At 39.1% G+C, this 16948-nt stretch overlaps 1 protein-coding gene across 3 annotated transcripts in view; it reads right to left on the bottom strand.

The window, feature by feature from the left end:
• Positions 1–16948, bottom strand: part of LOC102739309 (teneurin-3) — a 163706-nt gene that overhangs the window by 74795 nt on the left and 71963 nt on the right. For all 3 annotated transcript variants that reach the window (XM_081807280.1, XM_081807289.1, XM_081807295.1), the window contains exon 9: positions 3009–3155. In XM_081807280.1, the coding sequence (XP_081663406.1) occupies positions 3009–3155 (147 nt within the window). The remainder of the gene's footprint in view (positions 1–3008; positions 3156–16948) is intronic.

Here is a 16948-nt window from a genome sequence, read left to right as displayed (position 1 = left end):
GAGCTATATGAAATAGTTAATGGAGTATATTCCCTGGGTATACTAAAACTAAATGCTGTGGACAACTATTAATATTCCCATAGTAGAATCTGTTTTTCTGCCTATCCAGCATCCATACCCCTTTGTTCTGGTGATAGAATGTCAATTTTTCTTTGGCCAGGGGACGAGGTCAGGCTCGGACCCAGGCCTCCTGTAACCATTGAGAAAGGCTGTCTCCTTGTACGGGGGTTATTATGCGGTGCGATGTAAAAGCCAGAGCTGCTGGGGGGTCATTCTGAGGAAGAGACAGTCAAAGAATGGTGCCAACGTGGAATAAAGCAGAGCTGACAGAAGAATTAACTCAGATTTCTGTTATTGTTTAAACACCTAGGTGCAGCTATCTCTGAATTTTTCAGTTATATAAGCTAATAAGGTTTTCTCCTTTAAAAGCTTAAGACCGTTCGAGTGGAATTTCTATCATTTGCCACCCAAGAGTCTCTCCTGGTGAGAATAACAAACACGAGGGATATCCTTGTGGAGAGGAAGCGGAAGCCTGTGGTAGAGTAGCTGTGAGACAGATGGGGCCATTTTCAGAAGTTGACAGGGGGACACTCGAGTAGCTACAAAATGAGGCAGCAGACACTCACAGTCTGACACCCCAGTCCCGGTCACACTGCACTTAATGGTGACCGGTTCCCGGCTCTTCACCTGCCTTTTTGCTGATCTTAGCAACTTCACCATCAGAGTGAGTTCTGGGATATGAACGGGAAAATGGCCCAGCCCAGAGGGAGGCTGACTCTGTAGGTGCGGAAAGAGTTGAAGAAGAAATATTTAGAAGCCAAGGCTAGGCATGCACGGGTCTTATTTTAAACATTCTGCTCTACTGACCTCATATGATGCCAGTGATAGCCTTAATGGCCAGATTATATGCCTTGATTTGGGGTTTGGTGTGGAAAATATTGTCTTTATTCACACAGTCCATGCTTAAGTTCAAACAACCCTCTAGCTTAGGTTATAAGGCAGCCGGGTTATGATCTCAGGATATAATACAGCTGGCATTGAGTTTCCTTCTCAGAAGATCAACAAAATTAGGTTGGGGACAGGAATACAAATTATTTATAAGAAGTAAGTAAAGAACCCACAGGAGGTCTTCTATTGGCTCAGATTTCCCCTTGGAGACAGAAGCCTAGAGATAGCATAGTTTCATGCTAATAAGAATAAACAAAGGGGGAACAGGCCAATTCACAGCTGATAAATTTTGAGGCAAGGGAAAAACCTCCTTAGCTGATAACAATACTAAAGAGTTGATTAGCCCCTAAATTACTCTGCCATGTCTCTGCAGACCTGGCCCTGCAGTCTGCTTCCCTCTGAGAGAGTTTGTAACCACCTCAATGTAATCTCCTTTTAGAAGACAAAATCTGGAATATACGATCAAGGAAGGAAAGAAGCTCCCCTTCTTCCCTAGGCAATAGAAAACAATGGGGCAGGGGCTCCTTGGGGAAAAACAATGAGGAAAGCTGCCATCTGGCCTGTGGTGGGGGAGGATTAACGCTGCCATTTCTACAAAGCGCACCGTTAAGGGGGAATTGAGGCAACAAGGTATCGCTAGGCAGGAAAAGGTTTGAGGGCTAAGGACGACCATATCTATCAGGACGAAAAGGAAGAGAAGCTTTGGCTCAGGTTTCTTGACAGCCCAAGTTTAAAAACAAAATAGGGAAAATCGAACAGTTAGCTAGAAACTAAAACGGAGAAGCGCAGCCCGCTGCCCCGAAGACGAGACACAAATAACACCTGGTTTGAGAATGACGGTAGGCGTGGGCTAGCGTGCGCATGCGCGTCCGTGTGTGCGTGCTCATACCTGCACGCGCGTGTCTGCGCGCGTGCGTGCGTAGTATGTGCGCATGTGGGCGTGCGTGTAGTATGTGCGCATGTGCGTTGGGGAGCTGGAAGAGGGGAGGTTGAGGGTCGGTTCTAGTCCCTCTCCTTCCCAAAGAACAGTAGTTAGATCCACACTATGAAGGAAAGAAAAGACTGTTCATCTCCCGTGACAACCTCCTGTGAATTTCAGCTAGCCAAGACGAAAGCAAAAGGAAAACGGGAGTCCTAGCAGCTCCTACTTACGACATAACTATGTGCCTGGCAATGTACTAAGTACCTGAATTCTCTCACTTAGCCCTTTCAAAAACTCTTTTGTTCCTGTGTCACAGATGAAGCAATTGTGAAGTCACATAGGTACAAGGTAGAGTGAAGATCTGCACTCTTCACCAACACTACTGCTCCTGTGGACGTTCCCAGGGAGCAGACGGAACGAAGGAGGGGGTGGGGAAACACATCCTAATGCACAGAGCAAGTGGCCACAGAGGCCCAGAGAGGAACTAAATCCCTTCTAAAAACTCAGTCCTAAAGGTACGCCGAAACCGAGCAGCTATCGGGGGCACCCATTCCATCACTGGAGAAGAAATCACCGGCTCTCACTCTCTATTCTTTGAAATGAAAATGCGCACAACAGGGGAAAGAACTACTTCTTAACCAAGGGCCTACACTGGGTGGAATATCACAATCTTTTAGCAGGCTGTGAAGTTTAGGATAAATAGACACCGGGAGTACAGCTTCAAGGAGGCTGTTTTCTTTACTATTTTATTTTTTCCACCCGTGCCTTTCTTCAGAAGAGCTTGGGAAATGCCCTGCATCTTTTGGAATGTTTAGTTATTAAAATATTACTTTAGAGCTCCCAATTCACAGGGCCGTATATACCGTGATGAGGAGAATCGTCATCTGGAGATTAGGAAAAGCGATGGAGAACAATGTACATTATACAGTAGCTTGGTTACCTTGCCTTTTCCCTGAATGATAATAATCTTGCATTTGTTTCAGGGAAAATAGGGAGTAAAATCACTGGATCAGCACTCATAAATTTTTCAATCAATCTAATCTATGGGGATCTGATTTTTTTTGGCACCAGATAACTATGTAACTTATAAACCTGTGTTCTGGCACACACTTTTGTTTCCACACTCAGCATTTCTTACCTCCTTCATTGTCCTTGCTATCTGTGCAGAGAGTCTCCATGGCTACGTCACATCCTGCTCCTCTCCACCCTGGCTGGCAAACACAATGCCAGCCGTTTTGGTCCAGGGTACATCTTCCATTGCTGTTGCACAGCCCAGGACAACCCTCTGTCAAAGGAGACAAAGAAGGAAAGCACAAGTGATTTGAGTATTGAAAGTTTTTGCACCTAAGAAAAACAGATAAGGGACACTTAGTGGGAACAGGCCTTTGTAAACAGCACAAATACTGTAATTGCACATGGATAGAAACAGCAACAGTCTCTAAGGAATCTAATTCTTATCCAAGTGGCATCTTTGATTGGCCTGACCCTTGAGACACCACTTACCTGTGCAGGACAGAAATATATGCAACGATCCACTAACTAGCCGCAGGCCAGACAAAATTAACTTTTTTTTTTTTTTCCCTTTAGCAAAGCAACAAGGTTGATTGTATGGTGTGAAAAAGCATCTCGACAAGACAATTTCATAATCCCTGGTATAGATTTTTAATCTGTTGTAGACATTATCGGCTACTCATTAGGACATGCCTTCTTAAAGCACCTTGTTGCTTTAAAAAATTCCCTCTAAATTCAAAAGCATGGAAGTGGGTATGAGGATGTGAACGATGTTAAAAAGAGAACATTAATTTTATCTGGCCTCAGAGTTGCCGTACATTCATGTGAAATTACAGTGCATTAAATAACTGCACAAAGTATAGGCCAGTCTTGATGACTATACTTTATGCCAAGAGTACATTCCTTTTCACAGAATAAGCAAAGCCCAGGAAATAGTGAAGCAGCTTAGCATCTATTCTAACAAACATTAGGATTCAGGCTGCATACGGATGGGACAGGACCGACAGGATTTCCAACTAAATGTAATAGCTGTGCATATTTGATTACTTAGGACGGACAAAATGAAATACCATAAGGACCACAATAAAACATTGATAGACCGAACAAAAACACGGTAGTGACGTGCTTCAAGACAGAGAGCGAAGAGTGATATTTTGTGACAATCTCCCTAAGGCTTTTATGCTGTTACCTTTATATCCTATCTTGTCTGCTTTTATGGGCAAGGAGGGAAAATTTGGGAAACAATTAAAATAATTTAATATATCCAAAATCTATAGTTGTTTCAGTCTAACATGACATTTAAAAAAAAACACTTTTTGCCACTTCCTACTGATGATATCTGGCATGCGGCCAACATGATCTGTTTATGAGGATGGACACTTAGGTAGAGTTCGGTGTTCTTGTCTATGAGCGTGATGTGACACCGGCAGAAACAAGGATATAGATGCTCCCAAACTGTAAGAATAATTAGCTATTGATCAGATCTCTTTGGACAGAATTATTTATAATTTGACATAAAACACATACTAGCCAAAAATGCTTGCTAGAGCGATGGGGGTTATTCAGCTTCTTATAATGAGAATGCTACTCTTGTTTCAGTGACAAAATTTAAGGGAACGATCTGTTTAAAGATGTTTATTTTATGTCATTTTAAAAGAATTATTCATATACTGGCTTCCCCTCCTCCACTGTGGAACTTGAAATGAAAATACCTCAAAGAGACGTTCTGTCTCTTAAGATGAGAGCTAAGAGAAAGAAGACTACTTTGACAGTCTCTTGTGGCAGGAGAAAATGAAATTATACTTATGGATACCATCAGGTCAGGAGAAGATTAATTTTGCTGCTTCTTTTCTCTCAGACAATTATCATCTGTATCTATGGATTTCCAATACCTAAAAGGTCAGTTTTCCTTCCAGATGTTTTCTGTTTTGTTTTTAATGAAAAAGAAAGATTTAATTGCCCCACTGAAGAAGAGGTGCATCAGCTGACTGCATGCACACAAGGGTTATATGAAAGCCTGGATATTGCCATGAATATTTTCATATTCTAATGAAAAGCACAAACAAGGAATAGAAAATAGGTAATCTGAGGAGAAAGGGAGAGGGAATTTTCTCTTCTGAAAAAATATTTTGCACCTATTTCTATGAGAACTGAAGAGACGAGAATCTGCTGTTTTCTGCTGAGCAAAGTTATCATTTCTGTTTGGCAGAATGCACTGTAATTTTGTCATTTTGTCAGAAAATAACAGAACAGAAATTACGGTATCACGTATATTTTGAAACATTTAGAAGAAGCCAAAGAAGTTTCCATATAAGGATAAATGAGACTTCTCTCAACATATATTAGCCAGAATCTTCTTTAGATTGACAATTTCTTATTCTGTGATAAGAGAGTGAGCATTTGTGATTCTTCAGGATAGAATTTAAAGCTCATTAGCTGAATTGCCAACAATGAAGATCTTAAGGCAAAAGAAAAAAAAAAAACAACAAACAAAAAACAGCAAATGTACTGTTATCTTCAGTTTTTGATTCCAGTGAAAACTAATGCTTTTACATAGGAATGAAATCTGTGATAACCCAAAATTATAAAAATGGGACACGGACATTGAAGTCTCAATACTTTAAATCCAAGGCATTTCACATAATGTAAGCCTGATTTATAATTTACAAAAATATGCATGAGAAACAGTCTATTTTCATACCTAGTACAGTCTGATACACGGTTATATATAGATATATATTTAGATATGTCAACAAAGAGCAAGTATACAGTACCTTTAACTATCTTATCCAAATAGTGAGCTTGAGAAATTAAAAAGGAAAAAAGAACAGACAGACATTTCAGAAGTGTCACATGGGACAAGGAAATTTTCAGAATTCACATGCAAATCGAGTAGCTGTAGCTAACATGAGACTCACATCACACGACAGAGATGCACTTCATTATCTTCTAAAACTGCAATATATTCATGTTTCAGTAAGTGTGGCCATGATTCCAGGAAATACTCAGCATTTTCAAGAGAAGTGTGTAGGTAAACTAACAACTACCTTTCACAGATAACCTGGAATGCACCCACCCTGAATCCTTCTGGAGATTATACTTTAATAGCTAAGTAGAACAAATGGAATCAATTCTTTTTACTAAAGAAATTGCAAAATTTACGCCGATGAGAGTTACAAATAAACTTTTTTGGGGGGAGGTAGAAAATAATGCTAATTTTTAAACATTTGCTTTTAACGAAGTAGTTTTGTAAGGGTTGCACGGTTCAGGGCAAAAAGGATAACACAGAAGCCATGGAGGAACCATTTATGTGTGTTCTGATGCTGTCTTTCTTCAACCTGCGAGATAAACCCACTGAAATCCTCCTGCCCTCACCTTCTGTCTTGAGCCACTTGTGTATTTACATATTATCAAACTTTAATGTCTAGTAAGTAAGAAAAAAAAGGAAGTAATTGAGAATCTTTGAGCAAATGGAGCAAACTTAATATACTATGAAAAAGGCACGTGTAAAATCTATAGAGAATGATTACCCCGTGGCCCCTGACTACATGTCGGATGGACAGTGGTGTATCGCATATGTAGTCTATTATGAAGTACAGACTCTCCTAAGATCCTGTTTCTTTTCAGGATTCGTCCTGGAACAGCTCTGTTTCTCACAAAAGCTCTGTAGAAACAGTCAGGATTAAGACTGAAGTCTTTTACTGTACCTGTCCATTTAATCTTTCATGAGGTTACAATTAGGCTACACCTTTCCTCTTGAACGGAGGCATACAACCTGTCTCCCCTCACTCAGCATAGAGACAGAATATATTCTTAATAAGCCTGAAATCTTCTTGCTTTCTCAAAATTCATACATCTTTAATGATCTAAAATTGCTTTTCAAAGATGCTTATGTTGATGATTTTTCATTACTGACACATGCAAGTGATAGCCGAACTCCTAACAGAATGATTTAAACTCTAACTTCCAGTCGAGCCACTCAGATCTGGTAGTTCTGTCATGTGCATAAACAAAACCGTAAATGCTTCTGACACATCTGTACTGTGGATATAAAAGGATTCTTCACGTTGCCACAGGATTCCATTAGAGGCTTTTGAATTGCATTTAAACATAAGTTGTTTATAACTAATTGACAATATATTGCAGGGGAAATTAAGGTGAAGAAGAAACACTGCTACGTACGACTCTGAAATGAGAACTTAATGAAAATAATTCTATTTTCAAATGTTAAAATAAAAATGTACTATTGTATAACATCATGCATATGATTTCTCAATGATCCCTTGTGGACATTATATAATCTAGTAGAGACTCATAATAGCTTAACTGATGATCTAAACATAAACAAAGTGCCTTGTTTAAAAATTCTGGAGTTTCTGATTCAGACAGGGTAGTATTTTTGAAGGAATTCTTAATTTATAAAAATTTATCACACAGATCTTAGTTGGAGCGTCTTTTCCTTTTACCTGTGGTCCACTTCGGTTAACACAACCAAAATAAGGAATGCAATTAATTCTGATCTGGATTAGTAGTTTTAAAGGAGGAATGGATTATTTCTAATCCAGCCAATCCTATTATCTTAGCAAACAGAATCAATTATACAAAACAGTGGACTGATTACAGGTGAAGTTAGGTTTGTCATTGGGTCAAAAGAACAAACAAAAGTGGAGATGAAATTAGCAAATATAGTTCAAATATACAGCAGGTCAACGTTATAATGTAAAGTTATATAACACTTTAAATATTAAAAATATTTAACACAAATGTTGCAAACAGTTAAAACCAACCATAAGAACAGGATCCGTACTGAGAAAGAGACACCAAGATTTGTCATTTGCATTTTATATCATAGGAAATAACTGTGAGGCTGACCGTTTCAAACCAAGACAGAAAGGGGTAAAAACCACCACGTATATTTTGTCCTCGAAGATGAAAATTTCTGAGAATCCCACAAAAGCCTCGTTCTAAATAATAAAGATGCTAAAAGGAGATGTCGATATATGAGGTTCAAATAATTATTAAAAATAATAATTGCTACAATAAAAACATCATTACATAAGCCACTACAGGAAATTATCAGAAAAATGCAGGCATGTTGCAAGAAGCCATTAGGAACAATAATCGTAAAAATAATACAGTATATTTAAAAATTAATATACCTAACAATGGCTGAAATGCACATTAAGTTGCAAAAAAACTGCTTTGGAAACTAATGTGTGCTCTGACACTAAAACAAAGTCCTTCCTATTAGATCTACTCACCAAAAGTTTTAAATTTGCTTTATAGAAGAAAACTCTTATAAACATCAGTGTTAGATGTAGAAGATGGAACCTCTTAAAAAAACTATTCTCCAGGAAAGTGTATTCATAAAACACTCTCCCTGGAGTTTCAATTCTTTATCTTTTAAAAAGACCCACGTGGGACACAGGGGGTGAGAAGTACTGTATTTCCTGTAAGACAGTGATTCTTAATCCTTCTGGAGTCTCACGTCTCAGAAAAGTGGTGAGAGCTACGGACTCCCCACCCCCGCCCCCCACCCCCCACCACAATGCACGCGTGCTTACAGACACAAAATGCTGTCTGTGGTTTCGGCTCTTCCATGGGCTCTGGTCCTATAAATTGCAGACTGTGAGCACCTCGCTGATGTATTAATAATCCCCAAATTTCTAGCTCTGGTCCAGGTTCAGACCAGATTCAGAAGAATGTAGGGGACATGCCTAAAGCACTCTGATCCCAGCTCTGCTCCCTGAAAGTAATAATAAAGGTTCACTTTGTGTCAGATACTGCTCTCAGCCCTATTAGGCTTTCACCTAATCTTCCCCACAACCCTATGATATAAACACAGTTGATACAGTGAGTACAGACGGAGAAACTGAGGAGGGACAGAGAATGTGTGCAAGGGCACCATCTCCATCATGATGCCTCTTCTTGCTCAGAAGTACTTTGCAATTATTCCTGACCTAACATGGATTTAAGTAGATAGCTACAAAGCCAGAGGGTAGTTCTACTGTCTCTTAGAGGTCTTCTACATGGCTTCCTTGGGAAATGGCCGGGTGGACCTAACTTAAATGGCAGGATGCAGTTGTCTTTTAAATGTCAGAGCTAATTCTTGGTCTGTATTGTCTCTCAAAATACATTCAGATACACAGTCATCTCTAGAACATAACAGATGAAATGACTGCTCGGGTTTCAAGCCCATGGGTTTGGAGGTCCGTGGCCTACTTGCTGGTTCATGTGGGCAAAGATTCAGTGCAACTGTAGATGTGGAAGAAAGTCTGGGTCATCAAGAATATTTTTATTATAGGAGTAGCACGGAGGCCTCCAGTATCACCCAAGCAAATGAGAAGTACTGTATCCTTTTCACACACTCCCCTCTAGATGTTTCTTTTTAAAAATAATTATTCCTTTATTCAAAGCCCCTAATGATCGTATTTTCCCCTCTGTGTTTTGGGGAAGATGGGTGGAGGTAGACACAAAATGATCTACTCTTGTCTGTACCCCATAGGAAGGATCTGGAGTCTAAGGTCCCATAGGAGGGACTTTGCTCATATTTAGTCTTGAACGGTTTTTAATTCCTAATGGGTACACAAGAAAGGAAGAGCAACGGAAAGTCTACCTATATGTTGTTGCCTCATCTACTGATCTATCAAAATTATGGGCACCCACCTCCCTCCGTTTCCTTTAGTTATCTGATTCTTCCACTGAGTCCTTGTCATGGAAGAAGTCTAGGAGTATGGACACTAGGGTAGATATGAAAGGAGAAGAGGAGAAACAAGAACTAGCTGTGATCAATTCGTTAAGAGATTCCATAAAAATCTAAGGCTTTAATGATATATAGACATATGCGACTGAATGTGTGAATCTCCTCCATTAGAAATGTAAACTCCAAGGCCAGGCTAATCCCTGTCTTCGCATTGCCTGGCTCATAAGGGATTCTTAATATCTGCTGAATAAAATGATTAAATGTCCTTATTATGGTGGTTCTAGTATATCTTACATGTGTTTGCAGCTTTTGAAGCAACTCTATGAAAATACAGAGGCTGCTTTTTGAAAAGCATGTGTGAGCAATACCTCGTTTCCAAAATCCTTCCCCTCTCTTCATTCATCTGTTCCTCTCCCCTCTTCCAATCCATCCATCCATCCTAACTACATACAATAGTATTAACAATAACTACCATTTACTACTCTTACTAAGTGCTGAGAACTATGCTAAGCATTTTACATGAGATGACTTAATTTTCACCACCCTATGGGGTAATAGGTACTTTTATTATCTTCCCTAGTTCATAAATGAAGAAACGGAGGTACAATGAAATAACTTTCTCAAGGTCAAAATGCCAGCAAGTGGCAAAGCCAAAATCCCAACCAGGTAGTCTGTGGCCAAAGTCCATGCACTTAATAATCAGCTATAGTCACAACTCAGAAGAATCAGAACTATGTACCTATGTAAGACTAGAAGCATCATCCGTTTTTGGAATGGTCAATAAATTTACTTGGTTGCATGAAAAAATAAGATGAAAAAAATGTGGAAATCCTTAATTCAACACTGACAATTAAAGGGAGACACCAGGAAGTAATATTAAAATCCAAACTAATTTAAAATATTAATCTATTGACACAGCTTCATAAATATGAGAGTACCTTATGTAGACTGAAGAAAGCTTTATGATAAGATCTGCTGTAACCGGAGACGCCTGGGTGGCTCAGTCAGTTAAGTGTCTGCCCTCGGCTCAGGTCATGATCCCAGGGTCCTGGGATCGAGCCCCGCATCGGGCTCCCTGCTCTTTGGGGAATCTGCTTCTCCCTCTGCCTGCCACCCTCCCGCTTATGCTCTTTCTCTGTCAAATAAATAAATATATTTTTAAAAGATTTTATTTATTTATTTGACAGAGAGAGACACAGCGAGAGAGGGAACACAAGCAGGGGGAGTGGGAGAGGGAGAAGCAGGCTTCCCGTGGAGCAGGGAGCCCGATGCGGGGCTTGATCCCAGGACCCTGGGATCATGACCTGAGCCGAAGGCAGACGCTTAACGACTGAGCCACCCAGGCGCCCCAAATAAATAATATCTTAAAAAAAAAAAAAAGAGATTTGCTGGAACCTATTCTAGAAACCCAAAGTTTGGAAAACCAACTGGCAAGATATTAAAACTGAGGGAGAAAACCAAGAAAAAATTAAAACAAGTGAGTTTGAAAAATAAAAGAACAGAAGTAGTTCTAGTTAAGGTATAAATTCTGTATAAGAAATGTCTTTTGAGTGGTAGTCCAAAAGAAGGTTGGTCATTTAAAAAAAGAGGTCAGAAGAGGATATATGTCCACTTTGGGGGAAGAACTGGGGTATTTGGAGGTCTACACAGAATGGGATCAATGCCAAATTTGCTTTCCTTTCAGTGTCAAAAGAATTCTTAAAAACACAAAGAAGAAACAAGGGCAAACCAAGTTGGTTGTATATCCATTAGACAGCTCACAAGGGAAAAATAGAAATAGTTTGTGTATATGTAGCTGCTGATGTATATAGTTACAAACCATTCTCTTCACATTGTTTCTACTGTTGACAGTATGCTTGGTTGGAGCATATTAAATGGTACAGTATTTTCACTGGGCCACGGAGTTGACTCCTGGGTAGAGCCTAGATGCAGGCAAACAGCACAGAATCCAGAAGCTGGAAATATTTCTCAGTTTAATTACAACAATAAAATCTTAGGCGCCCATCTTCAAAAGAGGATAATTCAATCAGATGAGTACATAATAAAACACAGCCATATTCTTCACTATGGCAATTACCGCAACGTCCTTGGAATCGAGGACAAATTTTTATTTAGCATCGTGTGTTTCCTTATACTTTATAACCCAGACTTAAAAAATGATTCACATTAGTATCTCATTAAAATTGTAAGTAGGTATCATTCTTAGATTGTTCACCACCAGTTCCTGGAGGATGACAGGAAAGCAACAGTCTGCAAATAAGTACATATTAAATCCATTTATTCCAATCAGTAACTGTTTAAATCAGTGTGCAAGCTGCACACCCATTGGTTTGATGTTCCTTAATTGGTACACACTGCCAATTACTGATTACCTTGTCATAAAGGATTATGGCAGTGATCTAATTTTAAATGTCATAAAACAATTTACTCGGACCCCTTACTAGACTATGTTCTCCCTCACCATAGAATTCTCATTCTAAGATTAGAATAAAACATCACAAATATTTTATCCTGTTTAGAAGAGTCACTCAATATGAATTTTAACAACTAGAAAGTGAGGTGTGCCAGTGGGAAAAAAAGCCAGTTTGTGTGTGTATGTGTGTGTACACACACGTGTGCACGTGTGTTTGGAAGAGCTTCTGCTCCCCTAACGTTGGCAACGCATTTTTGAAAACCTGTCTCAAACAAATTGTTTTTGAAACTTTACATATTCTATTCTTTTTTATAGATTGGAAATTTGGTGAACAAATTATCTGTACAAATACACTGGCTTCTTACACGCACCCTACCCCAGCGAAATACCGTATTTCAGTTTGGAACACTACCCTAAGACATTCCAAGGGAGTGAAAGAGTATTTTCTTGATTTACATCAGTCCAGAAAAAAAAGAGATTCCATGGAAAAGGGGCTATGAGATAAACCGAATTTCATCAAGTCAGCATTGCTGGAAAAGTGCATAAGCTGCAAAGCTTTGTAGAGATAACCGGTAGAAAAATGTTTGGTATTTTTCCCTCAGTTTAGAATTTCGTGCCTCACTGTGGACTACGTCTACATAATGGAAGGAAGCGTGGGACACTCAGAATGGGGACAGCACGCTGACTCACTGAGGTTGGCATGTGCACAGTTTACACGGAGATGAGTGTTGTTCAGCATGTAATACAGGAGTTCTGTGGTCTCCACACGTGGTGGGATTTCATCCCCTGGACCACATACATAAACATGTCGGTAGCGCACGTCTCCTTTAGATCTGCACTCCCTGGCAGAGCTCACTGAATGACATAAGCAAAACCACATTTTCTTAGGGTTTCCTAGATTTAAAAATTACCAGGTCCGTTTCGGCACCTTGATTTGGGAACGAAACTATCTGGAGACAGCTCTCAACCTTAATAAATAAAAACTGTAACACAAACATTTTTTTACATCAGTGAATATTCGGATCTTTAAATTGATACAATGAACTTGGTTATGAAAATGACTGAAGTCATGTCTGTATAGTACTAACAAGTCGAGTGGCAGGAAACCATAAAAATAACCTACCGATCTGATCAATAGCAATGAATATAATTTCTGGGCTGCCATCACTGCTTTTGCCTCTGTGTAAAATTTAATATTTAAGGAAAATTTATAGAATAAGACTTGTAAATAATTACGTAAAATGTATCGGGTCTTCCTCTTAATAGTTTTCTTGAAGACACCAGGGAAGACAATAAACATAACTGCACAATCTTTAACTCACCTAAGATAAACCGTAATTTATTTTGGGAAAATCATAGATAATCTTGGCTCTTTTCAAAGGCGACTTACACAGAGAGTAATTTTTCTTTATTTGTGGGTGAGAGAAGAGCATGCACAGATGTTTACCACTTGCATTTTAGCACTTCACTTTGCTGATACTAGTTACATGTCATCTACAAACTGTGAGTGTTTTTCACTGGTCAATGTCTATACATGGTATTTAGCCTACTAATTTCAGCTGAGAAAAGAACTGGAAGTAAGTTTAAATTCTGGAAGGCGGTATATGGAGTTTTCAATAAATAGTTTACAATTTTCTTAGATCTCTCACAGTATAGATTCATTTTCCTCAAGCTGTTATTTGTTGCTGCAATTGTTATTTTTATTTTGGCAAACCACTGGGTCCTATTATCAGCTATAATTTAAACTTTGCTGAATAAAAGCACTGACACTTTATTATTGAGACATCATTGACATTATTACTGCACCAGTTTCTATGAAAATTCAGTCTTTTGTGACAGGTTCATAGATATTAATTTCTCTTTATCACAGAAGAAATTTAATTTTTGCCTATTCCCCTATACACATACGTGCAAAAACAATTTAAAAGGAGACAGCATAGTCTATTGCTCAAGAGAATGGGCTTGGGAATGGCTCCGGTGGGTTCAGGTTCTTACTTACCAGCTGTGCAACCATAAAAAAATTAGGTAACTTCTCTGAGCCTGCGTTCCTCCAATGTAGATTTAATTTAATTTAATTTTTTAAAGATTTTTACTTATTGGGCGCCTGGGTGGCTCAGATGGTTAAGCGACTGCCTTCGGCTCAGGTCATGATCCTGGAGTCCCAGGATCGAGTCCCGCATCGGGCTCCCTGCTCTGCGGGGAGCCTGCTTCTCCCTCTCCCACTCCCCCTGCTTGTGTTCCCTCTCTCGCTGTGTCTCTGTCAAATAAATAAATAAAATCTTTAAAAAAAAAAAGTATTGCATGCAGAGAACGTTGCATTGTGCCTTAGTACATAGTAAACACTCAATAAATACTAGGTAGTATTAATTCATCTTATTAATAAGAGTTTAGAAAGGACCAATGCAGGAAGTAATTGGTATCTTTTAAGAGACTCTGAAGAATGAAAGAAATCTGACTTTAACTGAAGGAGCTGGGAATTGCCAGTGGTTTTGTCTTCAAAGCCATGAAGGCCCACTCCACCCCAATAATGTCAGGATAAGCCCCCTTATTCTCTACCTCCTCCACATAGTCTCCCTTTAATGGGAACATTCTTTATGTGAACTGGCTAATTCCCAGAGTGGGGATAATTCCACTTTTGTGCCAGAAGTTTTCTTCTTTGTCTCCCATAAACCCTCTGCTGGCGTAGATGCATACTTCCCAATCAAAATGTGATTTAGCTTCTGGGAATAAAGAACATCACAACTTGTCCTTATATATTGCGTGTTCCCTCATTAGTAATCGTACTTGAGCAAGGCAAGTCAGTATTTCCTGAAGGCGTATAAATATCTGTATAAATATCTATAAATACAAGTCACTTTTTATAGGAGCTACTTGGAAATGAAGACATCTAAATATCCTATTTTACATGCATTTCTCTTTCCTTACATTGCAATTCTGCCGACCATTTTTCATTTTTGTTCCTCATTATCAAATGTACTGAGCAGACATGATGGAATATAGGTTGCTGACTTTTTGCAGCAGAATGCCGTTAAGTTTGTGGGTCACCATTCCGAAGTACAGGAGGAAACCCACTCTCAGCTAAGCAAGCACTCCCAATAGCTTGTGATGGTTCCTGTGGGTGACATGCTGATATGTGCAATCAGAGCAGACATACCTGTAGGCTTGCACTGCATGGCTTGTACCTACACTGGTCACAGCTCAGAGGATCACGCTTTTGGGGGCAGGAAAGAGTCGGGGCATGTATCATCACCGTATAGATACTTTTCTCTTTGTTTTTTACGGCCAGGTATACTGTGATTTTTTTTTTTTCTCTCTACACACCAATGCATTTGGAGTGGACTACTCACATGCATAATAATCACCCCTGGGGACTCATCTTAAAAGCCAAGAGTTGGGAGTGTATGCGAAAAGCATTATTTTACCCTTCATTGTTCATGGGGGGACTAATTAATGAACACCTAATGCCATTAATTCACAATTAGATCACTTCTGTTTAACCACATGCTTTCTATGCACACATATATAAATATTAATTTTGAATAGAATGGTAATCATTCAGCACCATAACAATTAAACAGCTGTACCCTGTCTCATGTGTTAAGTGATGGAGCTGCCGGCGAGCTCCACAAGCAGATGGTCTTACCCACCCATGCTCAATGGTAAAGACTTTTTAAAAAAAAAAAAGAGGTGTTGACAAATCAGAACAAGTAGGCATGGTTCTAATGCAAATCGGCCAATTTGCAATGTAGATTACCCTAAAAACTAATCTGGTGTACAGGAAAAAAGCTCTGTCGTTAAAGGAAGACATTATATTACATTTGGATGTAGTAGATTCCCCACCAGCATAATTATTTGCTAATTTCATTCAACCAACCGAGTTTAATGGAAAAGCAACTGGCAAAGTATTCATATTTATGGACTTCCTTTGACTGCTCCTTAATTTATCCAAGGCACATGTCGGCGAAACCCTAGAACTAATAGCCATATTTCAGACAGCTGTTTTCCAGCTTCACTAAAGAGGCACTCAGACAGGAGAGGGTCAGTGAACCCATCATGAAGAAGAGCAATAGAAAAAAAACTGGCTCTAGTCACACCATAATCTGTGAATATAGTATCTTAAATACAAAAAGAAAGGGGAGGCATGGCTTCTGTGTGGACTAACACCAGAAGCACACTTGCAGTTTAAAAATTGGGAGGTGGGAAAGAAACTGTTTCAGGATGGGAAAAGGCTATTTTCAAATTGTCACATTCAAGAAATGCTAGAGGTAAATTTTGCCATTGTTAAGGATACCAATGTACCACTGCGGGAAGGAATCATATCCTTTAAAATTGTGGGCTTCATTCTTCCACCCTTAGATTAAACGGGATGCAAAGTTCTGACTTTTTATTTACTCCACTAGGGTAGTAAGGACCTCTACATAGAACACTACATTAGCTGGCTGGCACTCTGCAGTTCCCTGGCTTGAGTTTTAAGGAGAATGGACATATTTATAATCCGACACTACTTACAGTCTTTCTCTTCCTTGCTACCATTGTAAAATAGCTGACACCATATTATTTTGCAGCTGGTTTCACTCCCAAATGCCTTGAACCTAACCTCCTCAATAAAAGCCTTCTGATGAACTTGGCAAGAATTGAAAGGAGAGTTTTCCATCTTTATCTCTAGTAAAATTGTATATCCAGTCAATTGAGCTTTAAAACCTCCTGTATACTAGCTTTTGGTGGAATTTCAGGTCTTAGATGGTTTTTAAGGGATGCAAATCAATGAGGTGTTCCAAATAGAAAAAGATACTGTAGTATATTAGTAAAGGAAAACAGTGGCAGGCGGTTAATAAAACAGTATGATAAAAATTTGACATATGACTGGCTTTTTTTCAGATATCATGTCTCTCCATAAACTTTTAAAAGACAATTTAGGGGCATCTGGGTGGCTCTGTTTGGTTGAGCATCC

Source organism: Leptonychotes weddellii, chromosome 2 (assembly GCF_054177405.1).
Source record: "Leptonychotes weddellii isolate Sample4059 chromosome 2, ASM5417740v2, whole genome shotgun sequence".
In the NCBI taxonomy this organism is placed as follows: domain Eukaryota; kingdom Metazoa; phylum Chordata; class Mammalia; order Carnivora; family Phocidae; genus Leptonychotes; species Leptonychotes weddellii.
The sequence above is the reverse complement of the archived record's forward strand: the minus strand, read 5'-3'. Positions and strand labels throughout refer to the sequence as shown.